This window comes from Dasypus novemcinctus, chromosome 18 (assembly GCF_030445035.2).
Source record: "Dasypus novemcinctus isolate mDasNov1 chromosome 18, mDasNov1.1.hap2, whole genome shotgun sequence".
In the NCBI taxonomy this organism is placed as follows: domain Eukaryota; kingdom Metazoa; phylum Chordata; class Mammalia; order Cingulata; family Dasypodidae; genus Dasypus; species Dasypus novemcinctus.
In genome coordinates, this window is record NC_080690.1 from 86,806,336 (window position 1) to 86,833,805 (window position 27,470).

Genomic DNA, 27,470 nt, shown 5'->3' on the forward strand with positions numbered 1-27,470 from the left:
AGTGCACCCCGTAAGGAGAGCCGCCCAGCACGAAAGAAAGGGCAGCCTGCCCAGGAATGGTGTCGCACACACGGAAACTGACACAACAAGATGACGCAACAAAAAGAAACACAGATTCCCGTACCGCTGACAACAACGGAAGGGGACAAAGAAGACGCAGCAAACAGACACAGAGAACAGACAACCAGGATGGGGGGGGAGGGGAGAGAAATAAATCTTTTTTTAAAAAAAAATGCAGCTTCTCCATTGGCTAGGTGATAATAGACTCCTCATGAAAAGAAATAGCTTATTCTATGAGAAACAGTGTTACTACTGAGTTTATTAGAGGCATGAAATTTATGTCAGCATGTTTTATCATTCATAGCACTAACATTCATAATATCTAATATATCTAAATTATTGCATTTCAATGTTACTTAAACAATTCAGTTAGTCTTTATCTTTATATACATTGAAGTCTAAACACATCTTTCCAACTCAGAATGCTCCCAGGTCATTTTTTTCTCTACTTAAAAGATAATTCAACCACTCTGCTTGGAAAATATTAATAAATATTATGGCAGTCAGCTTAAAATTAAAAAATACAGTTGCTTGGGGAGCAGCTGTAGCTCAGTGGTTGAGCACCTGTTTCCCACATATGAGGTCCTGGGTTCAATCCTCGGTACCTCCTAAATAATAAAAAAAAGTTGCTTTCCACTTCCAAATTTACAAATCCTAAAACATCCATACATTACAGAAATTCCTTGAGCAAGTGTAGTGACTAACATTACACTATTTTTAAATATAATCTTTGAATAGTTATTTACACCATTTCATTTTTTTAATACCTTTTAAGCAATATGAGGGCAGGGTTGTTTTCATTGTTATTTATCACTGAATTTCAAATTCCTCATAAATTAACAGGAATAATATATGAGCTTATAGCTATATAAAGAAAAAGTTGCTAAATACATGATTGAATGTCCTGGATGGAGCTTTTAGCCCAGAGACCATACTGGGAAAAGAATGTGTTCTTTGCCCAATAGATAAAGTAGAACGGAGGCATCATTATCGCTGACAATGAGCACAAAGGGACTGAATCTTGGGAAGCATGAACACACCAGTTCAAAGATGTTCATCAGCCAATGGCTTGGGTTCTCAATCAGTGTTATCCAAAAGGACAAAAGAGAAGGGAGAAAGTAAAAAGAAATAAATGTGGCCACCAGGATCAGGATGTGGCACATGGCTCTTGCTGCATGCAAAAATACGGTGGGAGACTCCAGCACCTACAATCTGATTTATTGGACTTACCACACTCAGCTAAGATGGAGTTGAAGAAGGACAATCACCACACCATGGAGCCTAGAGTGATTACAACCGAAAATGGGAGGATTGCATCCAGCATCCATGTGGAATCTGAGCCTCCTCTTGACATAGAGGTGCAATGGACACTACCAATCCAATGTCCACAAAGAAGAGGTGGCATTGGATTGGGAAAAGTGGACATGGTGGACGATGGGTGTGGGGAAAGGCAGGAAGAGATGAGAGGTGGAGGCGTCTTTGGGTCATGGAGCTGCCCTGGATGGTGCCTCAGAGGTAATCACTGGACATTGTAAATCCTCACAGGGCCCACTGGATGGAATGGAGGCGAGTATGGACCATGATGTGGACCATTGTCTATGAGGTGCAGAGGTGCCCAAAGATGTACTTACCAAATCCAATGGATGTGTCATGATGATGGGAACGAGTGTTGTTGGGGGGGGAGAGGGAGGGGGGGGTGGGGATGAATGGGACCTCACATATATATTTTTAATGTAATATTATTACAAAGTCAATAAAAAAAAAAAGAAAAGAAAAAAAAAAAAATACGGTGGGAAGGTTGTTGCAGTGAATGAGCTGGACTCGCTGCCTGTGCCTGTGCAGGACAAGGACCATGGAGCCACTAGCCCAGACCATGAGGCCCAGACACACATGTCAGTAATGGAGGTGATGGCTACTACATTACATAAGCTTCTCAAGCTGTCTGGAATACCCCAGGAACAATATGCATACATTGTTTTTTCCATACTTGGTGTCTGCTCTTCAATGAGTCAGTCATTTTCATAGGAATGTGGGCATTTACCAATATATTTAATTTAAAATAAAATAAAAATAAAAAGGAAACCATCATGGGTAATATAGTGTATGTACTTCCTCTGGCTGGCTAGGAGGGGCCCTTCTCATTCTCCATGGCAATAATTAAATAGCACTGCCAGGGATGACAGGAAATATGTCCCAAAGTTCAAAAGATGAAAACCAGGTTTTCCTTGTAAAGGAGCCATGCCCAGATTTTTGTGGCTAAGTTGGGCAAAGTCTTCCTGTAGCAGTTTGATATGGTTCATGAATTCCAAAGATATTGGATTATGTTTATAAACTGATCTGTCCCTGGGTATGATTAATTATGATTAGGGCTTTGATTGGCCACATCAGTAGGGTGTTGAATCTTCACCCCTTGGTGGGTGGGGACTCACAGATAAAAAACATGGTAAAGGGCAGAGTTTTGATGCTGGAGTCCTGACCTGGAACCCTGGGAAGTAAGCACACAGAGGAACTTGGTTGTGAGGAAAGAGAGAAGGTCCTGGGAAGAGAAACAAGCCATTCACCTAATAGTCTACAGCTGGCCTTGTAGAGAAAATGGAGGGGCTGAGCCTGGAGAGAAATGAACCCTGGGAAGAGAGGAACCCAGGAAGCCTGAATCCTGGCAGATGTTGGCAGCCATCTTGCTCCATCACATGGCAAAAGACTTTGGTGAGGGAAGTAACTTACACTTTATGGCCTGATAACTGTAAGCTTCTACCCCAGATAAATACCCTTTATAAAAACCAATTTCTGGTGTTTTGCATCAGCACCCCTTTGGCTGCCTAATACACTCCCTCAGAGGTCTCAATATGAGGCCCTTTCCTGTGAGGTACTAGGTAAGCCTCTTCATCTCTCAGACCCTCAGAGACAAGATTTATATTAGAAAGTGAATAATACTTTGATTGTGAGGTTTTCATATGCTCATATTATATATTGCTCTAATTCTGTGGTTCCTAAACCAGTAGCACCAGCAATACTTGGGAATTTGTTTAAAACTGTATCTACTGGGTCCCCACCTCAAACTCTGAAAATCTGGGGATGGAGGCCAGCACTCTTTGCATTAACAAGACCTCCAGGGGATTCAGATGCTCCTTCTAGTTTAAGAAATCCAGTAAGGGACTGATGTAGCTTAAGCAGGGCTTCTGCTCCCCGTGTATGAGGTCCAAGGTTCAACCCCCAGTACCTAGTTTTAAAAAAGGAAGGAAAGAGGGAAGGAAGGAGGGAAGGAGGGAAGAAGGGAGGGAGGGAAGGAGGGAGGGAGGGAGGGAGGGAGGGAGGGAGGGAGGAAGGAAGGAAGGAAGGAAGGAATAAAATGGGAAAAATAGCACAACACATCTCATGGAAGGTAACATAAAAAGTGCTTCACACAGAGCCTGGCACACAGTTACAGCTCACTTCATAAGCACTATTATTGTTATCATCACAACAAGGCTCTTAACATACACTACTAAGGGTGGGCAAGTTGGAGTGACCACTCAGTATTTGGAATAATCGTCAAAATATAAAATACAATGACTCACACCCACTAGAATGGCTATTATTTGAAAAAATGGGAAGCAACAAGTGCTGTTGAGGATGCAGAGAAATAGCAACCTTAGTACATTGTTGGTGGGAATGTAAAATGGCACAGCTGATGTGGGAAAGGTTGGCAGTTCCTCAAAAAGTTAAAACTTAACACTACCATATAACCAGGCATACCTACTTCTAGGTAAATATCCCAATGAATTTAAAGCAGGGACTCAAAAACATGCTGTTCATAGCACCATTATTCACAGTAGCCAAAAGATGGAAGCAACCCAAATGTCCATCAGCAGGTGAATGAATAAACAAAATGTGGTATATACATACAATAGAAGATTATTTCCATTAAAAAGGAATGAAGTTCTGATACATGCTGCTACATGAATGAATCTTAAAGACATCATGTCGAGTGAAACAAGTAAGAGGCAGAAGGACAAATATTGTATGATCTCACTAATATGAAATATCTAGAATATGTACATTCTTGAAAATAGAAAGCAGAGTACAGGTTATAAGGTAGGAATGTGGAGTTAATGCATAATGAGTACAGGGTTTCTGTTTGGGATGACAGGAAAGCTCTGGTAAGGGATGGGTGATGGAGTTAGCAAAACATTGTGAATAGGATTAATCTCAGCGAATTGTATGTTTGGGACTGGTTGTGATAGGAAAGCTCATGTTTTACATATGTTCCCACAATTTAAAAAGAAAGAGAGAGACCATGACAATTGACCCTGGGCATGATCCTAGACTAGATCTAATAATGAAGGAGAAAATTAACTTTCCAAAGGACATTATTGAAACATATGAAAAATGGGAATATATACTGTAAGCTTTATATCAATGTTAAATTTTTTAAAGATTTATTTATTTCTCTCTCCTTCCCCTCTCAGTTGTCTGCTCTCTGTGTCCATTCACTGTGTGTTCTTCTGTGACCGCTTCTACTCTTATCAGTGGCACCAGGAATCTGTGTTTCTTTTCGTTGTGTCATCTTGTTGTGTCAGCTCTCCGTGTGTGTGGCCCCATCCTTGGGCAGGCTGCACTTTCTTTTGCGCTGGGCAGCTCTTCCTTACGGAGCACACTCCTTGTGCATGGGGTTCCCCTACGCAGGGGACACCCCTGCATGGCACGGCACTCCTTGCACGCATCAGCCAGCTCCACATGGGTCAAGGAGGCCTGGGGTTTGAACCATGGACCTCCCATGTGGTAGGTGGATGCCCTATCCATTGGGCCAAATTTGCTTCCCAATGTTAAATTTCTTGAACTTGATAACTATACTTATGATGATTACATAAGTGAATACCATTGTTCTTAGGAAAATCACATGAAATATTAAGTGTTCAAGGAGTATAATGTACCCAAACTGCTCTCAAATGTTTAGAAAATAGACAAATGGGCAGATGGATAGATGGAATGATAGAGCAAATGTTACATATTAATAAAGTATACAATCTATCCAAAGTGTATATAATCAATGGTATTTGGTATAATCACATGGTTGTACATTCATCAATTCAATCATTATTAGAGCATTTCCATAAAACAAAAAACAAATGAACAAAAACTCATCACCTCTCAATCTCTTTTTTTTAAAGATTTCTTTTTTATTTATTCCTCCCTCTGTAGTCTGCTCTCTGTGTCCATTCACTGTGTTCTTCTGTGTCCACTTGCATTCTTTCTCAGAGGAACTGGGAAACTGCATCATTTTTTTGTTGTGTCATCTTGCTGCATCAGCTATCCATGTGTGTGGCACCACTCCTGGGCAGGCTGCACTTTTTTTTGCATGGGGTGGCTCTCCTTGCAGGGTGCACTTCTTGTGTGTGGGGCTCCCCTATACAGGGGACACTCCTGCATGGCATGGCACTCCTTGTGTGTATCAGCACTGCGCATAGGCCAGCTCATCACACGGGTCAGGAGGTCCCTGGGTTTGAACCCTGGACCTCCCATGTGGTAGGTGGACACTCTATCCATTGAGCCAAATCTGCTGCCCTCTCAATCTCACTTGCTTCCCTTGCAATACATAATTGCTATTTTGTTTCTGTCTCTCTAGTTTATTTGTTTATATTTTGTATAGATAGAGTTAGTTTACTTTCTTTCCCTTGGTATATTTCTTCTTTTTTACTCTTACTGGAAGATTATAAATATATTACTATATACTACTGTCCATAGTTTTCTTTGGTTGAATTTTTGCCTGATATTAAGACCTTGTACTTAACACACATTTGCTCGAATGTTAAATGATACAAAATGTTAAAAGTTGATGTATCTGGGGCGGAGCGCGCGTGGGTGCTGGACAGTCTTTTCCCATGTTCTCATAGCCCGGGGGCCAGACTACAGGTCTGTCCTTGTGGCGGTGGTGACACTGTAGCTGAGTACCGCAACTGGTGCCATGGCGGGGCAGGCATTTAGAAAGTTTATGCCCCTCTTTGACCGAATCTTGGTTGAAAGGAGTGCTGCCGAAACTGTAACCAAAGAAGGCGTTATGCTTCCAGAAAAATCTCAAGGAAAAGTACTGCAGGCAACAGTAGTAGCTGTTGGATGGGGATCTAAAGGAAAGGGTGGAAATATTCAACCAGTTAGTGTGAAAGTTGGCAATAAAGTTCTTCTCCCAGAATATGAGGCACCAAAGTAGTTCTAGATGATAGGGATTATTACTTATTTAGAGATGGTGACATTCTTGGGAGTACATAGACTGAAATAGATCGCTATTGAAACGGCATCATGTGAAGCTGCCTGTTCCACTGAAGTTCTGAAATCTTCCATCATGTAGATTATTTCCATGACTCTTTTGTAATAAACTAATGATAATCCAGTGTCTCTAAAATTTAGTTTCACTGTACTAATATAAACATTTTCAAATAAAAATATGTAAATGAAAAAAAAAGTTGGTGGATCTAAGTATCTGGGGGAGGGGGAGTATTTCGGAGTTCTCTGTATGAGTTTTGTATTATTTTTACAACTATCCTGTCAATTTGAAATTGTTTCAAAAAAATTTTTTAAAGTTAAAAAAAAAAAATACAAATACCCTCTGACTCAGCAAGCAGTGCCAAAGGTAATGATGAAAATTTTCACAAAAAAGCATACCTTTGTACAATTTAGGTCCATTATTTAATGTGTTTTAAATAGCTTCTACAGGAGAATTTCATAAACTATGGTAGGTCTATTGTCCAAGGGTCAAATTCTTACAGGCCACATGATTTAACAATTGAGATCATCAGAACTAACTGCCCTGAGGCTAAACTGGAGTGGAGTTGATATAGTTTCAAGTTTGGGACATAAGATGATAACTCATCATCTTATGATGATGCTCTTATTCTCAAGAACCAGTTCCCTCTGGGACTCAAAGCAGCCAGTCCCAAACACAAACGTATGATCATGAGACAGTACAGCCTTATGACAATCAGCTCCAGACCACCAGCTCCAGTCCTCATCAAGACATTACCACTCCATGACCTCATCTGCAGATCCCAAGGAGCTCAAAATCATAGAAAGTAAGAAAACTCAAACCACTAAAATCCAAGGAGGCATCCACATGCAGGAGCACAGATTAGAAAACATAATTAAGACCCAAATTCTCAGTCACTCATGCCTATATTCCATTGCCCAAAACTCATTTACATGGTTTAAGTTATGTGTAAGAGAAGCTGGGTATAGTAGTTTGGTATTATTTATGAATTCCAAAAATAGATATTAGATTATGTTTATAAATTGGTGTATTCCTCTGGGAACATTAGAGTGTATTGGATTCAGAGGTTTCACTCTTACTTCATTAAATTATGATTAAGGCTTTGATTGGGCCATGTCAGTAGAACTCTGAGTCCAGGGACTCACAGAGAAAATGACATGGCAGAAGAGAAAGTGAGTTTTGATCCTGGAGGCTGGGAAGTAAACACAGAGAAGTAGATACATGAGGAAAGAGAAAAGTTTCCATTAGACATTGCAGAGGCCCCAGGAAGAAAGACGAGCCATTCGCCTGACAGTTTACATCTGGCCTTGTGGAGAGAGCAGAGCAGCTGAGCCCCAGGAGAGAGATGAGACATGTCCCAGCCGACAGCTGATATTGGAAGAAGCTGAGACAACAGAGCCTTAGGAGAAAGAGGAAGCCTGAACCCTTGGCAGATGTCAGCAGCCATCTTGCTCCAACACATGGCAATAGAATTTGGTGAAAGAAGTAATGTATGCTTTATGGCCTGGTAACTGTAAGCTACCCCAAATAAATACCCTTTCAAAAAGCCAACAGATTTCTGGTATTTTGCATCAGCACCCCTTTAGCTGAATAATACACTGGGTATCCAAAAAGAGAAAACTAGATTGGAAAGAAATTAATAAAAGTCTAGTAAAATCCGTCAAGTTGAAGAATCTAGGCAAACTGTGGGGAGATGGTGTCAGACTAAGCAGACTGGGCTCAAGTCTTTTACAAAAACAATGGAGAAAGAGCCAAAAGCTGTCTGAAGAGCCTGCTTTGGGGATTAGCAGGCCAGAATAGTGCTAGACAACTCCCAAGAGGGTGAGAGACAGAGAGACAAGGAACCTGAAACAACAAACATGAGTTACCAAACCCCCACAGCAGGCTGGAAAGGGCTCCCTTCCAACTTCAAGGTATTAAGATGGGGTAAAACCCCTGGCACACTGCAGCTAAATGAGAGGGGAACAGACATCTTCTTCTCTGTTAGCTGTTACATGGGAAAAGGGAAGGGACATTGGGGGGAGTGGTTCTTCAGTGAATTCAGCCAGCTGAATCCACTATGAATCTCAAAAGAAATTTAGTTGTATTTTCTTTTGAAAATATGACTGAAGAGATAAAGGATATTAAGAAGACAGTTGGAAACAGGGAGGTGGACTTGGCCTGGTGGATGAGGCATCTGCTTACCACATGGGAGGTCCACGGTTCAAACCCCAGGCCTCCTTGACCTGTATGGAGTGGCCCATGCACAGTGCTGATGCGCATAGGGAGTGCCGTGCCACACAGGGATGTCCCCCACGCAGGGGTGTCCCCTGCGTAGGGGAACCCCACACGCAAGGAGTGTACCCCATAAGGAGAGCTGCCCAGCGTGAAAGAAAGCGCAGCCTGCCCAAAAGTGGCGCTGCACACACAGAGAGCTGACACAACAAGATGATGCAACAAAGGGAAACGCAGATTCCCAGTGTCACTGATAGGGATGGAAGTGATCACAGAAGAACACACAGCAAGTGGACAGAGAGCAGACAACAGGGGGGAAGGGGAACAGGAGAGAAATAAATAAAAAATGAATATTTAAAAAGATAAAAAATTTTAAAAAAAAGAAGACAGTTGGTGAGCATAAAGAACAATTTGAGGGAAGCGGATTTGGCTCAACTGACAGAGCTTCTGCCTACTATATGGGAGGTCCAGGGTTCAAACACAGGGATTCCTGACCCGTGTGGTGAACTGGCCCATGCACAGTGCTGATACGCACAAGGAATGCCGTGCCATACAGGGGTGTCCCCCACAAAGAGGAGCCCCACACGCAAGGAGTGCACCCTGCAAAGAGACCTGCCCCATGCAAAAAAAGCACAGCCTGCCCAGGAGTGGTACCGCATACATGGAGAGCTGACGCAGCAAGATGATGCAACAAAAAAGAGATGCAGTTTCCCAGTGCCGCTGACAAGAATGCAAGTGGACACAGAAGAACACACAGTGAATGGACACAGAGAGCAGACAATGGGAGGGGGGGGAGAAATAAAAAAACTAATTTTTTTTTTAAAAAAAGAACAATTTGAAAGGTTTCAAAGAAAAGTAACAGACCTTATGGGAATTAAAAGACACAATGGATGAAATTAAAAATACATTAAAGGCACATAAGAGCACACTTGAATTGCTTGAAGACAGACTTAGTGATTTGGAAGACAGAACATCTGAACTAGAAAAGACAGGAGAACAAAAGAGAAGAGAATGGAAAAAATGCAACATGGTCTCGGGGAATTGAATGATAACTTGAAATGCACAAACATATGCATTATCGGTGTCCCAAAAGAAGAGAATGGAGAAGGGGCACAAAGAATATTTGAGAAAATGACTGAAAACTTCCAAACCCTTATGGAAGACATAAATATCACTATCCATATTAGCCAAAGGGGTGCTGATGCAAAATACCAGAAATTGGTTGGTTTTTATAAAGGGCATTTATTTGGGGTAGAAGCTGGCAGTTACCAAGGCATAAAGCATAAGTTACTTCCCTCACCAAAGTCTGTCGCCATGTGTTGGGGCAGGATGGCTGCTGATGTCTGTAAGGGTTTAGATTCCTGGGTTCCTCTCTTCCAGGGGCTCACTTCTTTCTGGGCTCAGCTGCTCTGCTTTCTCCACAAGGCCAACTGTAGACGATCGGGTGAATGGCTTGTCTCTCTTCCTGGGCCTCTGCTATGTGTAATTGAGCCTTCTCTTTGCTCCTCTGTGTCCTTACTTCCCAGGCTCTAGCATCCAAAACTCTAAACTTCCTTCTCTGTGGTGTGGTTTCTCTGTGAGTGCCACCCACCAAAGGGGCAGGGACTCAATGTCCTACTGATGTGGCACAATCAAAGCCCCAATCATTATTTAATCAAGTAAAAGTAAAACCTCTGAATCTAATACTCTCTAATATGCCCTTAAGAAAAGACCAGTTTACAAACATAATCCAATATTTCTTCTTGGAATTCATCAATAATATCAAACTGCCACACTATCCAAGGACCACACACCCCAAACAGAATAAATCTGAACAGACCTACCCAGAGACAGTTAACTATTCAGAATGTCAAATAGAGATAAAGAGAGGATTCTGAAAGCAGCAAGAGAAAAGCAAAGCATCACATACAGGGAAACCTCAAAAAGATTAACTGCTGACCTCTCATCAGAAACCATGGAGGAGAGAAGAAAGTGGTATGATATATTTAAGGTACTGAAAGAGCAAAACTGCCAGCCAAGGATTCTGTACCCAGCAAAACTGTCCTTCAAAAATGAGGGTGGGGAAGCAGACTTGGCCCAGCGGTTAAGGCATCTGTCTACCACATGGGAGGTCCGCGGTTCAAACTCCAGGCCTCCTTGACCCGTGTGGAGCTGGCCCACGCGCAGTGCTGATGCGCGCAAGGAGTGCCGTGCCACGCAGGGTGTCCCCCACATACGGGAGCCCTACGTGCAAGGACTGTGCCCGGTAAGGAGAGCCACCCAGCGCGACAGAAAGTGCAGCCTGCCTAAGAATGGTACCACCCACACGGAGAGCTGACACAACAAGATGATGCAGCAAAAAGAAACAGATTCCTGTGCCACTGACAATAACAGAAGCGGACAAAGAAGATGCAGCAAACAGACACAGAGAACAGACAACCGGGGTGGATGGGGGGAGAAGAGAGAAATAAATAAATAACTCTTTAAAAAAAAAAAATGAGGGTGAGTTCAAAGTCTTCACAGATGCACAAAATCTGAGAATAAGTTACCAAAACACCAGAATTACAAGAGATACAACAAGGAATACAGCAGCCTGAAAGGAAAAACAATGGCAAGAGACTTGGGGAAAATGTGTAGAAATGAATATTATTAAGAAGGGAAACTAAAGGGTAAAAAGACAGACAATAGTATGATATGAAAACAGAAAGCCAAAGGAAAAAATGGATAGAGTAAGTACTGCCTTTACAGTCATAACATTGAATGTTAATGGCTTAAACTCCCCAATCAAAAGACACAGATTGACAGAATGGATTTTTAAAATGTGAGTTACCTATATGCTGTCTACAAGAGACTCACCTCAGACATAAGGACACAACCAGGTTAAAAGTGGAAGGATGGAAAAAGATATTACAGGCAAATAGTAACCAAAAAAGAGCTGGAGTTGTGATACTAGTATCAGACAAAATAGGTTTTAAATGAAAAACTATTATAAGGGATGAAGAAAGTCATTATATTAATAAAAGGGGCAATTAAACAAGAAGAAATAACTACAATAAGTATTTATACACCTAACCTGAGTGCCCCACAATACATGAGGCACACACTTTTAAAGTTGAAGGGAAAAATACATCTCTACAATAATAGTTTGGAGACTTCAACACACCACTCTCATTTTTGGATAGAACATCTGGATAGAGGCTAAATAAAGAAACAGAAAGCTTGAATAATATGATAAAAGAATGTGACCTAACAGATATCTATAGAGCACTGCACCCCAAAGAAGCGGGATATACATTCTTTTCAAATGCTCATGAATCCTTCTATCCAAGATAAACCATATGTTGGGTCACAAGACAAGACTCAATACATTTTAGAAGATTGAAATTATACAAAACACTTTCTCTGGTCATAATAGAATGAAGCTGGGAATCAATAATGGATGGAAAAAGGGAAGTCATAAATATATGGAGATTAAACAACATGCTCTTAAATAATCAATGGGTCAAAGAAGAAACTGCAAGAGAATTCAACAAATGTCTTGAGATGAATGAAAATGAAAACACAACATACCAAAACCTATGGGACACTTCAATGCTTACATTAAAAAAGAAGAGCGAACTAAAATGGAAGATTTACCTGCACACCTGGAGGAACTAGAAAAAAACAGCAAACTAATCCCAAACCAAGCCAAAGGAAAGAAATAGTAAAGATCAGAGCAGAAATAAATGAAATCAAGAAAAAAAAACAATAGAATCAACAAAACCAAAAGTTGGTTCTTTGAGATCAACAAAAATAACGAACCCTTAGCTAGACTGGCAAAGAAAAAAAGAGAGAGAAGACACAAATAAAGAAAATCAGATATGTGAGGGGGTCATTACCACTGACCCCACAGAAATAAGAGAGATCATAAAAGGATACTAGGAACAACTGTATGCCAGAAAACTAGGCAATTGTAGATGAGATGGACAAATTCCTAGAAATACAAGAACCATTTACACTACCCTACAAGAAATAGAAGACCTCAACAAACCAAACACAAGTTAAGAGATTGAAACAGTCATCAAAACCTATCAAAGATGAAAAGCCAGGATTAGATGGCTTCACAGGAGAATACTACAATCATTCAAAGATGAACTAGTACCAATCTTGCTCAAGCTCATCCAAAAAATTGAACAGGAAAGAATGCTACCAAACTCATTCTACGAAGTGAACATCACCCTACTACCAAAACCAGATAAAGGTACTACAAAAAAAGAAAATTACAAACCAATATCTCTAATGAATATAGATGCAAAAATCCTCAACAAAATACTTGAAAACGGAATCCAAAAGCACATTAAAATAATTATATACCATGATCAAGTGAGCGTTATCCCACATATGCAAAGGTATTTCAACACAAGAAAATCAATTAGTGTAATAAACCATACTGATAAATTAAAGAAGAAAAATCACATGATCATCTCAATTGATGCAGAAAAGGAATTTGACAAAATACCGTACCCTTAGTTGATAAAAAACAAAACACACACTGTATTAGTCAGGGTTCTCTAGGAAAACAGAATCAACAAGAGATACCTGTCAATAGTATGAGATTCTATAAGAGTCTCTCAAGTGACCGTGAGGATGCACAAGTCCAGGTTAGCAGGCAGACAGCTACCAGGGGCTGCAATGAAAGCCCAATGAAGGGGAAACGGACTTGGCCCAGTGGTTAGGGCGTACATCTACCACATGGGAGGTCCGTGGTTCAAACCCCGGGCCTCCTTGACCCGTGTGGAGCTGGCCCACGCGCAGTGCTGATGCGCGCAAGGAGTGCCCTGCCACGCAGGAGTGCCCTGCCACGCAGGGGTGTCCCCCGCGTAGGGGTGTCCCCCGCGTAGGGGAGCCCCACGCGCAAGGAGTGCGCCCTGTAAGGAGAGCCGCCCAGCGCGATAGAAAGTGCAGCCTGCCCAGGAATGGCGCCGCCCACACTTCCCCTGCCGCTGACGACAACAGAAGCGGACAAAGAAACAAGATGCAGCAAATAGACACAGAGAACAGACAACTGGAGGAGGGGGGGAAATTAAATAAATAAGTAAATCTTTTAAAAAAAAAAAGAAAGTCCAATGAAGGTTCTTGATGAGTTCTGAAAGATGTTGGCTGTCCAAAGATGAGCTAGGAAATTCTCTCTCAATGAGGGGATCACTTCCCCTTTTAAGACATTCAACTGATTGGGTTAAGCATCACTCATTGCTGATGGCAATCTCCCTGACTGATGTAATTATAACCAGCTATCTAGGATTTACCACTGCTGTCAATTCAATGGTGCCTAAAGTCCATAAATGCCCCTGTATTGCCGTTAGCCCAGTGCTTGCTTGACCAAACAACCGGGCACAATTACCTGGCCGAGCCGACACAATAGCCTAACCATCACACACACCAAATGATAGGAAGAGGAGGAAACTTTTTCAATATGGTAAAGTACATATATGAAAAACCTACTGGTAGCATTGTACTCAATGGTGCAAGATTGAAAGCCTTCCTGCAGGGATCAGGAACAAGACAAGGATGCCCACTCTCACCTTTGTGATTCAATATTGTGCTAAAAGTTCTAGCTAGAGCAATTAGGCTAGACAAGGAAATAAAAAGCACCCAAATGGGAAAGGAAGAAGTAAAACTTTCACTGTTTGCTGATGATATGATCCTATATCCAGAATCTCCTGAAAAATCCACAACAAAGCTACTAGAACTAATAGATGAGTTCAACAAAGTGGTGGGACACTAGATTAATATGCAAAAATTAATAGCATTTCTGCTATGCAATCTGAGGTGGAAACCAGGGGAAAAAATCCATTTATAATAGTGACTAAAAGAATCAAATATTTAGGAATAAACTTAACCAAGAATATAAAGGACCTGTGTTCAGAAAACTACAAAACATTGCTAAAAGAAACCAAAGAAGACTTAAAATAAATGGAAGGGCATTCTGAGTTCATGGATTGGAAGAATAAATATTGATAAGATGTCAATTCTACCCAAATTGATTTACATATTCAATGCAATCCCAATAAAAATCCCAACAGTCCTTTTTGCAGAAATGGAAAACCAATAATCAAATTTATCTGGAAGGGTAAGGGACACCAAAGAGCCAAAAAAAGTCTTTAGAAAGAAAAACAAAGTTAGAGGATTCTCACTTCCTGACTTTAAAGCATATCTCTTAGCTACAGGGGCAAAAACAGCATGGTACTGGCATAAAGACAGACACTGACAAATGGAACTGAATAGAGAACTCAGAAATAGACCTTCATGTCTACAGTCAAGTGATTTTTGGCAACGTTGTTAAGAACAACCAGCTGGCCCAGAACAGTCTATTCAATAAATGGTGCTGGGTGACCTGGATAGCCATATCCACAAGAGAGAAAGGACCTCTATCTCACAGCTTATATAAAAATTAACTCTAAATGGATCAAGGACCTAATAAAAAGTTAACAACCATAAAACTCCTGGAAGAAAATGTAGGAAAATAACTTCAAGATCTTGTGGTAGGCAGTAGTTTCTTAAACCTTACATCCAAAGCACTAGTAACAAAAGAAAAAATAGATAAATGAGACCTCCTTAAAATTCAATACTTTTGTACCTCAAAGGACTTTGTCAAAAGGGTGGAAAAGTAGCCAACTCATTGGGAGAAAACATTTGGCAATCACATATCCAATAAAGGTTTAATATCCATGATATATAAATCATACAATTCAACAATAAAAAGACAAATGACCCAGTTTAAAAATGGGCAAAAGACTTTAAAAATTGTCCAAATTATGGTATATACACATGATAGACTATTATGCAGCTGTAAGTAGAAATGAAGTCATAAAGCATGTAACAATATGGATGAACCTGGAGGTTGAGTGAAGCAAGCCAGACACAAAATGACAAATACTGTATGATTGCGCTATTATGAACTAAATATACTGTGTAAGCTCATGGAGTTAATAATTAGAATATACATCACCAGAAAATAGAATGAAAGTAGAGAATGGAAAGCCATGGTTTAATCTGTGCAGAATTGGTTTAAAAGGTTGTTTTAAATCTTTGGAAATGAATGGAAATGGTAAGAGCACATCATGGTGTTTGTGACTAGCAGGGCTATTATATTGGTATGACAGTGGTTGAAAGGGAAAGTCTAAAAACATGTATATTACTAGAAGGAAAGCTAAAAAGTGTAACTTAGGACTCTATCACATAGTGAAACATGTAAAATACAAATATGGGTGATATTGTGTATGTAAGATTATTTTTACAAAATGTAAATACAAATAAACTAGAGAAAAGGAAACAGAGTAACAGCTATGTATAGCAGGGGAATAGATTGAGAGGTGATGAAGTTTTTTGGTTTTTGTTTTTTTAGTATTATTATTACTAGAATAATGAAAATGCTCTAAAAATGAAGTGATAACGCACAACTATGTGATTATACCAAATACCACTCATTGTACACTTTGGGTGGATTTATGCTTTATTAATAGATATCAATAAAAAATCCAGGTACTTTATTTTGCAGCAAAACTCCATGCAAATCTTTGTAAGATTAAAAAATAGGCAGGAAGAGATGAGAGGTGGAGGCGTCTTCGGGACATGGAGCTGCCCTGGATGGTGCTTCAGAGGTAATCACCGGACATTGTAAATCCTCACAGGGCCCACTTGATGGAATAGAGGAGAGTATGGGCCATGATGTGAACCAATGTATATGAGGTGCAGAGGTGCCCAAAGATGTACTTACCAAATCCAATGGATGTGTCATGATGATGGGAACGAGTGTTGTTGGGGGGGGGGAGAGGGGGGGTGGGGGGGTGGGGTTGAATGGGACCTCACATATATATTTTTAATGTAATATTATTACAAAGTCAATAAAAAATAAAAAAATTTAAAAAAAAAAAATAGCATTCCTCCTCCATATTTGTTTCTTTCTGAGTTTATCAAGACAGCACAGAACAATCAGGACACTGGAAAGAGAAGGGAAAAGGAACGACTATCTGGCCAGGATGTCACCCCATGCCACTTGATGACATTTCTCTGCACCCTCTAAAATCATCTCCTGTATCAATGAAGGACTGTGGCCTGTAGAAAACAGGTGACAACCATGCAGGCACTGAGGACATTTTAACCTCTTTACGTTATTTAGGAAGATCCCTAGGGGCACTGATGACAAATACCCCCTACGGGGCTGCCTCACACACTCCATTCACTGAGAACAGTTCATCAGTTTGGCCCTTCTAACTGGGTGTGGACACCTGACCCAACCAAGCTGAGCCAATCACCTCCCTCTTGTGGAATCTGGAATAAGTTCCACTGGCTGTGGGGTGAGGGTTTGTGTGTAGAAGAACCATGTTTCTTACCCAACAATCCCTGATGCAGACACAGGGACCAAAGTAGGAGAGATGGGACCAGAAAACTGAATAGGGCTATGGGAAGGAGGCAAGTGGGTGCTGTGGCCCTCTTGACCAGCCAGGAACCAAGGTGGAGGTGATTCCACCTAAAGGTGAATGGTGAGGTCTTACCCAGTGAGACCAGAGGCCCAAGGTCTCTAGCATCACCTCCACAAGTACACGTCTGGGTCAGGTCCAGCTATCCACAAACCTTCAGGGTGAAGGGCAGCCACATCCTAAAAGGTACCAAACTATGGAAAGTCAAGGAGAAGCAGCCACTTTGGCCTTCAGGTTACAGGGTGGGATAAGAGTCTGCTGCTAGGTCACTGGTAAAGACAGAAAGACCCAGTTCTAACTTCACCAGGTTGTCATGAGACTTAAAGGGAAAATGTTCATGAAGCAAACTGTGTGACTGACACACCAGGTCAGTGTGTTTGCTACTTTTATTCATCCTCCCACAGTCCAGGCAGTAACCACTGTCATCACCCCCAAGTCACAGCTGGCAACACAGGGAGCTCTAGCAGGCCCCATTTCAGGAGGAGTGCTAGGGCTGGAACTCAGGTTCCTGTGGCTCAGGTCCAACGGTAACTGCACACTCCTCCATCACCACAGTGAATGCAGTAACAAGGATGTGAAGTATTTCCAAAAACTCCTGCTGTGAAACCCATCTTAGCCATCCCTGAACATGTTCCCAGGGCCAACTGTCATCACCCACCTCACAGGAGAGTCACCAAGGGGAGTCACCTGGGCACTGGGGCCACGTTTCACACAGGCTCTCTCCTAGTCCTCGCAGGTGTTAATATCCCTCATTAAATACCTGAGGAAATGGAGGTCAAGGGCAGTGAGGGGCAAGCTCAAGGCCAGTTCAGAAACAGCACACTCACTCACCTATCCATTGGGTCCGGACCTCAGTTGCCCATCCTATCATTATCTAGTGCACAGAAAAATATGGGGGAAAGAGGAGCAGTTAGCACTGGAAAGATGGAATGAGCCAAATATAGAATGTGAAAACTATTCTGAACAAACAGCTTAGCAACTTCAACAAGTAAATACGAATAAAGAGAAGCAGGCAGTACCTATGGGTTAAAAGGCTTACAAGGCACACCTGCTAAAAGCCACAAGGATACATTTTGGATTCTGATTGCATTCAATCTGCCTAAAAGAACAAACACACTTTTTGAGAAAATGGATAAAATCCAGCTCTGACATTATATTTCAATTTTTTAAAATGACATACTTAAGATATGAAGCATCCCCTACATTTTAGAAATGCATTCTGAAGAGAGTATACATTAAATGACAAGATGTATGGGATTATAAGCAAAATAACCAACTAATCTGCATGGGGAGAGGGAAAAAAAACAAGGACAACCATGAAATAATAAATAAAGATTGAGGAAGGGTTCTTGGGGCTTTATAACATAGTCTTTTACATTTTTAAATACACTTGAAAGTAGTTATTTTAAAAAGTAGAGTCCGTATTTGTATCAGTTTTATGTGTTGAAAAGGAGGAATTAAAAAGCGGAAGGGGGGGCAACAAATGTAGCTCAATATGGTTGAGCACCTGCTTCTCATGTCTGAGGTCCCAGGTTCAATGCCTGGAACCTCTTAAAGACAAAAACAAAACAAACAAAAAACCCCAACTCTCATTAGGGAGCAGATGTAGCTCAGTGGTTGAGTACCTGCTTCCATGTATGTCATGGGTTCAATCCCCGGTAGCTCCTTAAAAAAAAAAAAAGCACAGCAGGTAACTTGGTTTCAGGATGGCATAAGCCTGTATAAAAGATCAAAATGTACACTTTAAGTATGTGCAGGTTAAGTCAATTATCCATCAATTATACTGTTTTAAAAGCAATGATTCAAATTTCATCACTCCCAAATTTTACTGTATTATTATTACATTCTTGAGATTATTTGTAGTTAACACAGCAACATGGTAGAAATAAAATATTATACTGTGTTACTGACAAATCTTCCCAACTCCATGTTCACTGCCATCATATTGGCAACTTGAAATAGGCCATAGTGGAAATATTTATACCAGAGAAATTGGCAAGCACTACAAATCAGGATGTTTTTTCCACACAGCAAGCACAGGAGACTACAGCATATATCTCTAATAAATGAAAAGGAATATATTTAAATTTCATTTTTTTAAAAAATAGGCCATAGAAATTGCGAGGTAATGAATTTTGTCTGTTTTTTATTATTGAAATAATGAAAATGCACTAATGAGTTAAGTGGTGAATGCACAAGTATGGAATTATACCAAATACCACTGATTGTATACTTTGGATGAATTGTATGCTTTATTAATATGAACAAATAAAATTGATGTTTAAAAAAAAAATAGGTCAAAGCAAAAGACTTGAACAGATCTCTCTCCAAAAAATCTTCCTGGCAAATCTTTGCAAATCTTTACATCTTTACAAATGTCCAGAAAGCATATGAAAAGTTGCTCAACATCATTAGTCATCAGGGAAATGCATATCAAAACCACAATGAGGGGAAAGGATATGGCTCAAGCAGTTGAGCACTTGCTTCCCACATGGGAGGTCCCAGGTTTGGTTCCCATTGTCTCCTTAAAACAAGCAAGCAGCAGCAAACAAAAACTGATTCAGGCCAATTTGTTTGTTTCAGGTTCAATCCCCAGCCCCAGGACCAAAAACAAACAAACAAACACCACAATGAGATACCATTTCACACTGATTAATATGGCCGCTATTAAAAAAAAAAAAAAAAGAACAAGTGTTGGAGAGGATACAGGGAATAGGACACTCAGTCATTGCTGGTGGCAGTGTAAAATGGTGCAGCTGCTGTGGAAGTGTGGCAATTCCTCAAAAAGCTACATAGAAAACTATTATATGACCTGGTAATCACACTATTAGGTAAATACCCAATAGAACTGAAAGCAGGGACTCAAACAGGTACTTGTACACAGATGTTCATAGTGGCATTATGCGCAATTACCAAAAGATGGAAGCAAACCAAATGTCTATGAATGGAAAAGCAAAAAGTAAAATAAGTGTACGGTGGATTATTAGCTGTAAAAATAAAGTCCTGATACATGCAACAACATGGATGAACCCTGAAGATATAGTGAGTAAAATAAGCCAGATACAAAAGGAGAAATATACCTGACTGATGTGAAACCATTAGAATAAGCAAACTCATAGAGTCAGAATCTAGAATACAGGTTACCAGGGGATAGGGTAGGGGTAGGGAAAGGGAAATTAAGGCTTAAAATGTACAGGGTTCCTTTTTGGATTATAGTTTACACCAAAATGTGGTCACCAAATAAATATAATCAATGTGCCACAATGATCAAAGAGGTTGTTGATGTGGGAGGAGTAGGGCGGGGTGTGTGGGGTATATGGGAAACTCTTATATTTTTTAATGTAACATTTTTTGTGACCTATGTATCTTTAAAAAAAGATAATAATACAGGGTTCCTATTCAGAATAATAGAAATGTGTTGGTAATCGAGAGCACTGATGGTAGCACAACGTTGTGAATGCAATCAACAGCAGTGAAATATGTATCTGAATATGACTGAAAGGGGGAAATGTTAAATTGTACACAACAGGAAACTTTTTGTTATATCTGTGGAACTATACTATACAATGAACCTGAAATTAAACCATGAGTTTTAATAATTCAATTATAAAAATGTGCTATTATCAATTGTAACAAATGTTCCACACCAATGCAAGGTGTTGGGTTGTGGGGTAGTATATGGGAATTTTGCATTTTAAGCATGATTGTTCTGTAAACCCACAAGTTCTCTAATAAAGCAGAGGATGTGCAGGAATAGGTCAAAGATAGAAACAGATTTCACTGAAGAGGAAATATGGTGGCAAATTAACACATGAAAAACGCTCAACATCACAAATCCTTAGAGATATGCAATTAAAGCCATGAGATATATCAACACACTTACTACAAGGAGTCAAACCAGAGCCTGACAATACCAAGTGTTGGCAAGGATGTGGAGGAACTGAAACTCTCCTGCTGATAGTGAAATGTAAAAATCAACAACCATTTAGATCACAGTTTGGCAGTTTCCGCAAAAGATAAACATTCACATATGCAGTGAGTTATTGCACTGAGTTATTAACACAAGAGAAGTGTAATGTATATCCATATAAAGAACTATAAGCAAATGTTGGTAACAGCTTTATTTGCTATAGCCAAAAATTGGAAATAAGCCAAATGTCCATAAACAGATGAAAAGATAAATAGTGCTATTGCCATATAAGAGAATCTACTCACAATAAGAATTATTGATAACAGTATCATCGACAAACCTTAAAACAATTACACAGCATGAAAGAAACCAGGGAAAAGTAAACCCTTTTTGAGACCAATCATATAAATTTCTAAAAATACAAACATATTATGTTGTAAAGGAAAGTAAATCAGTGTTGGCCTGAAGTCCAAGGAGGGCATGGAGAGAGTATAAAAGGGAACAGGCAAATACGCAGGTCATATTATGACTACAATGTTTCAGGGCTTTATACACATCAACACACAAAAGTTTAAATGGATTGTACAAAGCAAGGGACTGTATAACACATGGAATCAAGTGGTGAATGACAGACTGTGGTTAATAGGACAAACATGAGAACGTTTTCTCCCGAATGGTAACAAATATATAATACTAATTTAAGGTATTAGCAATTGGGTGGGTTGGGGGGAAAATACATCAAATGTAAGATATGGGCTAGAGTTAGTAGTAACATATTTTTAAATATGGAACGCTTCAAGACTTGCATGGGATCCTTGCGCAGGGGCCATGCTAATCTTCCCTGTATCGTTCCAATTTTAGTATATATATGTGCTGCCAAAGCAAGCAGAGTAGTAATATCTTGAAGCTCTTTCATAGTTTGTAACAAATATTTCACAACAACGCAAGGTGTTGGTGGTGGGGAGATGTATGGAAGCCTTGTACGACAATATGTATGTCTGTACTGTAAATTCAAAAATATTACTATATATTGTTTATGCATGTTCATGTATGAATGATACACTTCAATAAAATTTTATGAAAAAAATAAAAAGGATACACTTTAGGTGTAGCTTATTGCATGTGAATTATACCTTAATAAATCTTTTAAAAAAATAATTCAAAATAAAGGTCTACTGAAGGTTTGGCACCCTATAGTGTCTCCACCATCTCTTTCCTCAAAATCTGGGTGGGAAAGCCTTGTCTCAGTGGCAGCAAATATTGGGGAGCAAGAAAGGCTGTTTGCAATTGAGTCAATAGGAATGTTGGCTGTGTCAGGTGCACAAGATACACAGGTCCAGAGGATATGAAAATTTCTGTACACACTGATCCCACACAGTCATAAGCCACTGGAACATTTGTAGAAGCACTTTTAAAAGTACATTCCTAATAGTGTGCTGCAGTCTCCTCCCCACCCTATTAAGCCTGTACTTCTGTACCAATTATGGCTCCCCTTGGCCCTTCTAGCCTCACAACTAGTGCCTCTAGCCTACTCAATTCTGTACAGGACCCAGGGAAGAAAGTCCCCTCAGTCACAGTGGCTGGGCATTATGTGATATCCCTGTGAACAAAGAAAAAAAATTCACAATTTCAGAAGTAGTGGAGGTTAGAACTGCCCCTCTTCAGGCATGCAAAAAAAAACAAAACAAAACAAAACAAAAAAACCCTGGCATCCAAAGCCACAATGATAAACTCTAAGCCCTGAAATCCTTCATAGGAGGAATTGGGAAGCAATGCATATTAAGCCAAAATCAGAGAAAGAGAGCTATTTTCGTCAACACATTACCATCTCTGATGCACAAATTTTGGATCCCCAATGTTTACTCCTTCATGCTGGCAGCACCCAGCTCTTTTCTCAAACCAACCCACACATGTAAAGGTGTGGCTTAAACAATAAGGACTGTATTACTGTACAAAGCAGAACACTGTGAAGCAGAAGGTTCCTGGGTTGGTGACCAGAGGATGATAAAAATTCATCGCTAGCATCATGTGAGACCAATAATATCCCTAAAAAAGGTTGACCTTCCATGCAAGCCACTAGCAAATCTTAGGGTCCATGCCCTAACTAGTTAGAGAAGGAAGGAATGGAAACCCCCTAATGCTCAGGTTCCACACTTTCCTCCAGCAAATCAGAACAAAGTCTCCTTCATGGAGCATGTTACAATGGTGACAGACACTGTGAAAACCTGACCATTGGAGGAAGTAAGAACCTATGCTGCAGAACCTGATAAGCCATAAATCAGGCAAAGGTCTAGGCAGGTTAGAAAGTTTAATGCAACTCCATAAGCTTCCTCCACCCCCAAAACTAGAGGGAAATTAGTATCGGGATGTTCAGATAGATGCGATTAAATCAAGGAGAAGACTCTCTCACAAGAGCTCTCTGTGTTCTTACACTGAACAGAGAAACAGCATAGTCTCTGTGCACCTAAGGCCTTTATACAGTGTGAAGTCTCTGGCATCAAATGAGGACAGAGCTTTGGCTAAAGGATCTGCACATTCGCCACATTAATAAGGCATGTGAACATACCAATTTATGAGGCTGTACCACTGGCTAAAGGATTTCCTACATTTGCCTCCATCATAAGGTCTTGCTCCAGGTGAACTCTCCGGTGCTTAATAAGATCAAATTTGCGGCTAAAGGATTTCCCACACACACTGCACTCATAAGGCCTTTCTCCAGTGTGAACTCTCCGGTGTTGAATGAGGCCAGAGCTTTGGCTGAAGGATTTCCCACATTCATCGCAGTTATAAGGCCTTTCTCCAGTATGAACTCTCCGGTGCTGGATAAGGTTGGATTTGAGTCTAAAGGATTTGCCACATTCACTACATTCATAAGGCCTTTCTCCAGTGTGAATTATCCGATGGTAAATGAGGCTAGAGTTTTGGCTAAAGGATTTCCCACAAACACCGCACTCATAAGGCCTTTCTCCAGTGTGAACTCTCCGGTGTTGAATAAGGACAGATCTTTCGCTAAAGGATTTCCCACATTCACTGCACTCAAAAGGCCTTTCCCCGGTGTGGACTCTCTGGTGTTTAATGAGTCTAGAGATTTGACTAAAGGTATTTCCACACTGACTACACACATAAGGCATTTCATTAGTGTGAAGTTTCCGGTGTTGGATAAGGCCAGAGCTTCGGCTGAAGGATTTCCCACATTCGCCACACTCATAAGGTCTTTCTCCAGTATGAATTCTCTGGTGTTGAACAAGGTCAGATTTGCAGCTAAAAGATTTCCCACATTCGCTGCATTCATAAGGCCTTTCTCCCGTGTGAACTCTCCGGTGTTGAATGAGGCCAGAGCTTTGGCTGAAGGATTTTCCACATTCAGTACATTCATAAGGTCTTTCTCCAGTATGAACTCTCAGGTGTTGAATGAGGTTGGATTTGAGTCTAAAGGATTTCCCACATTCACTGCACTTATAAGGCCTTATTCCATTGTGAACTCTCCGGTGATGAATGAGACCAGAACTTTGGCTAAAGGATTTCCCACATTTGCCACACTTATAAGGTCTTTCTCCAGTATGAACTCTCTGGTGTTGAATGAACATGGAGCTATGGGTAAAGAATTTTCCACATTCACTGCATTCATAAAATCCTTCCCCATTGTGGACTTTTTGGTGCTGAATGAGATTAGACCTTCGTGTGCAGGCTTTTCCACATTTGTTGCACTCATAAGGCCTCTCTCCCGTGTGGAGTTTCTGGTGCTGAGCAAGTGAGCCTTTGTACCGAAAAGCTTTCCCACATTCACTGCATTCATAAAGCCCTCCTCTATTTAGCACAGTCTGGTTGTGAACAAGTATGTGTTTGTGGCTAAAATCTTTTTTGCAGTCTCCCCAGCCATAACTTTTTCCATTGTGAACAGCTGCACGACATTCACTGTAGCTGACTGGCTTCTCCCCAGTGTGCCTGGCCTGCTGCTGAAGGAGACCCAGCCTGATCAGGAAGTCCTTCCCAACTTCTCTACAGGTAAATGGCTTCCCTGACATATGGAATTTGCAGCTCTTCAAAAACAAAGCTCTACCCATGTCACTTTTGAAGAATTTCTCTGCAGTGTGCTGCTTCTGATGGTGGTGAAGGTTAGCACTGAAGTAGAATCGTTTGCCACATGTCCCACACATGTACAGTTTCTGCCTGTGATGTTTTCCCTGTTGCTCAGCCAAATGCAAAATGTCGTTCAAAAGGGAGCCACACATCTCAAAGGGGTGGGCCTTCTGTGGCAATGGAACAGCCCTGGGAGTCTTGACTTGTGTCACTCCTTCTATAGGAGTACTCTGTTCAGCAGATGCCTCTTCATCCCCTGCTCCATGCCAACAACCTGAAAGCAAAGAAGTGATGGTAAAGTACATGTTGACTTTCACTGGCAAATGAGGGTCTCACACATCAAGGAATGAGTCCATGGGACAGTTTTCAGGACAATGGAGTTGGGATCAGGTTGAGAAAGTGGCTACTCTGCACACTGGCCCCTAAAGTCACAGAACAGTGGAGGCTTCCCCAGGCAAAAGAACATAAGGAGAGGGTATAGCACATGGAGGAGAAATAGAGTTTACAACTCATTCCTCTGCCACAGCTATCAGTCGGACCTGTTTCCGGATGATACACGAGGCAATGCAAAAGTGTGAATCTGACTGCAACAGAGCAGGTGGTGTTCAAGGACAAGTTACAGGTATGAGCATCCCTCATGGAACAATATGTACAAGTCAGTGTTGGAGAGAACTGCAGAAGAAGCACTGAAAAAATGGGTGAGACATGTTTTCAGAGAAGTGGGGATTATGCCAGGGCTGCAAATCACAGTAGACACAACAAGTAGTAAAACTGATAAGTTGGCAAAGCATCAAGAATGGGGTAGGAAAAGTAGAAATGAAGTGTGGTCCCTGGCAATTGTACCAACACACTAGTCAAACAGGAAAGGTTCCTGGTATGGCCTGAACACAGCCCTGAGGTCACATCCTTCCACACCTGGTAATCACCCAAGCCAGGGCTCTCTGAGCTCATCTAGCCATGGCTGAAGTCATTGGCATCCTGTGAACCACCCACGGTTCTCTCCTATAACCCCAAATGAGCAACTAAATGGGACCTGGATGATACAAGTCCTAAGGAAAAGATAGCACAGGCCAAGAATAACTCAGCACACAACAGATCACTGGAAAGATAGCGAAATATTACAAAAAGAACCTTAGCAGGGTGTCTTCCACAAAAAGCCCATGGTCCATGTAAGTAGTAATCATGTCATTGATTGCAATCACTAAAACAGAGATGGCAAAGGCAGAGTTTAGCACAGGACAATGGGGTGGGTGTCAGGGCCTTACCTAGTGAGGCCACAAGTGCAAAGTTCTCCAGCATCACATCACGGTACAGGCATTTCTGAGCCTCATCAAGAAGGCCCCACTCCTCCCAGGAGAAGTACACGGCCACATCCTCAAAGGTCACGCTGCCCTGCCATGAGGGGAACAGATGAAGCCATAATTGACCTCTCTCCCTAGGACCCACAACTCATCTCCCAACATACGTGTCCCATGCCCATCCTCTTCCCAAGATTCCTGATGCAGAGGAAATACCAGACCCTCTCCCTTCATGGTCTCATCAATCACAATGCTCAGCCCTCAATAAGAGGCAGGTAGGCACAGAGATGTGAGCTAAGCTCAGGACTGGCATGTGGAGCACCTTCTGGAAAGCAATTCCACTGGGTCCTCCACATTATGGCATCCAGACACAACCAAACATGGGCTTGTCCTTCATCCTTAAATCCCTAATATCAAGGTCCTACTGTCATCAGTTCAGATTCTCTCCTCAAGTGCACATTATTCTTTAGACAGCATCTCTTACGTATCTCCAAACCCTAGAGCTGCTACCCCACATCCAGTATCACCTCTCTGCCCCAAATTCTAAGCATCTCCCTGGTCTCCCCATGCTATTCATCATGTGGCATCAGGAGAGTGCTTGTCATAGGTAAACAGGGTCCAGTAATACTCCATACCGCCAATGATCCCCACTGCCAGGGGCAGGCTCAACTATCACTATGACAACCTCCCTAACTGTTCCCTTGTTTCAAACTCAGCCTCCCAGAATCAAATGCAGATAACAGATACTCATGGTCTTTTTCCACTTCTGTGTTGTATTTGCTGTCCTCCCACCAGTGAAAAACTTCCTCCTTCCACCTAACCCTCCTCCAGAGACCAGCCCGTGTCCCGCAAGCATTACCATAAAAATCTGTGAATAAGCATCAGCCCCAGCCTCAATGTCATCACACCTCTATTATTCCTATGCTTATGCATCCATCTCCTGTCCATCCTTCTCTTGGGAACCTAAGCCACCCAACACATTACCCTTGTCCCCATACTCCCTCCCTACCTGATAAATTTCCCACCTCACCTGTTTTATTAATGCCCAACATCCCGACCAGGTGTCGACGCATGAAACCCAATCCTTCATACATGCCCTCTTTTCCTGACTGGCTAATTGCAATACACCCTGAGATGTGACCCAAAGCTGGTCCACAAACAAGCCACCTCCCACCACCTCATGGATGTCTCCATCCTAAACCCCCTTCCCAGAGTTCCAGACCTGTGTG

General features: G+C 41.2%; 1 protein-coding gene and 1 non-coding gene across 5 annotated transcripts in view; both read right to left on the minus strand.

Annotated features, from left to right (window-relative positions):
- Positions 1–299: 299 nt before the first annotated feature.
- Positions 300–27,470, minus strand: part of LOC101414161 (zinc finger protein 256) — a 50,255-nt gene continuing 23,084 nt past the window's right edge. For 2 of the 4 annotated variants that reach the window (XM_058279452.1, XM_058279454.2), the window contains 3 exons: positions 26,209–26,335; positions 23,430–25,217; positions 300–6,161 (listed from right to left, as the gene is read on the minus strand). In XM_058279452.1, the coding sequence (XP_058135435.1) occupies positions 23,434–25,217; positions 26,209–26,335 (1,911 nt within the window). In that variant the 3' untranslated portion in view covers positions 300–6,161; positions 23,430–23,433. Of the gene's footprint in view, positions 6,162–21,059; positions 25,218–26,208; positions 26,336–27,470 lie in introns of those variants that run through there. The other 2 variants (XM_058279453.2, XM_012522048.3) reach the window with 1 other exon arrangement.
- Positions 21,643–21,744, minus strand: LOC111762227 (U6 spliceosomal RNA). Its single transcript, XR_002795395.1, has one exon. It is a non-coding gene; the product is annotated as a U6 spliceosomal RNA (small nuclear RNA).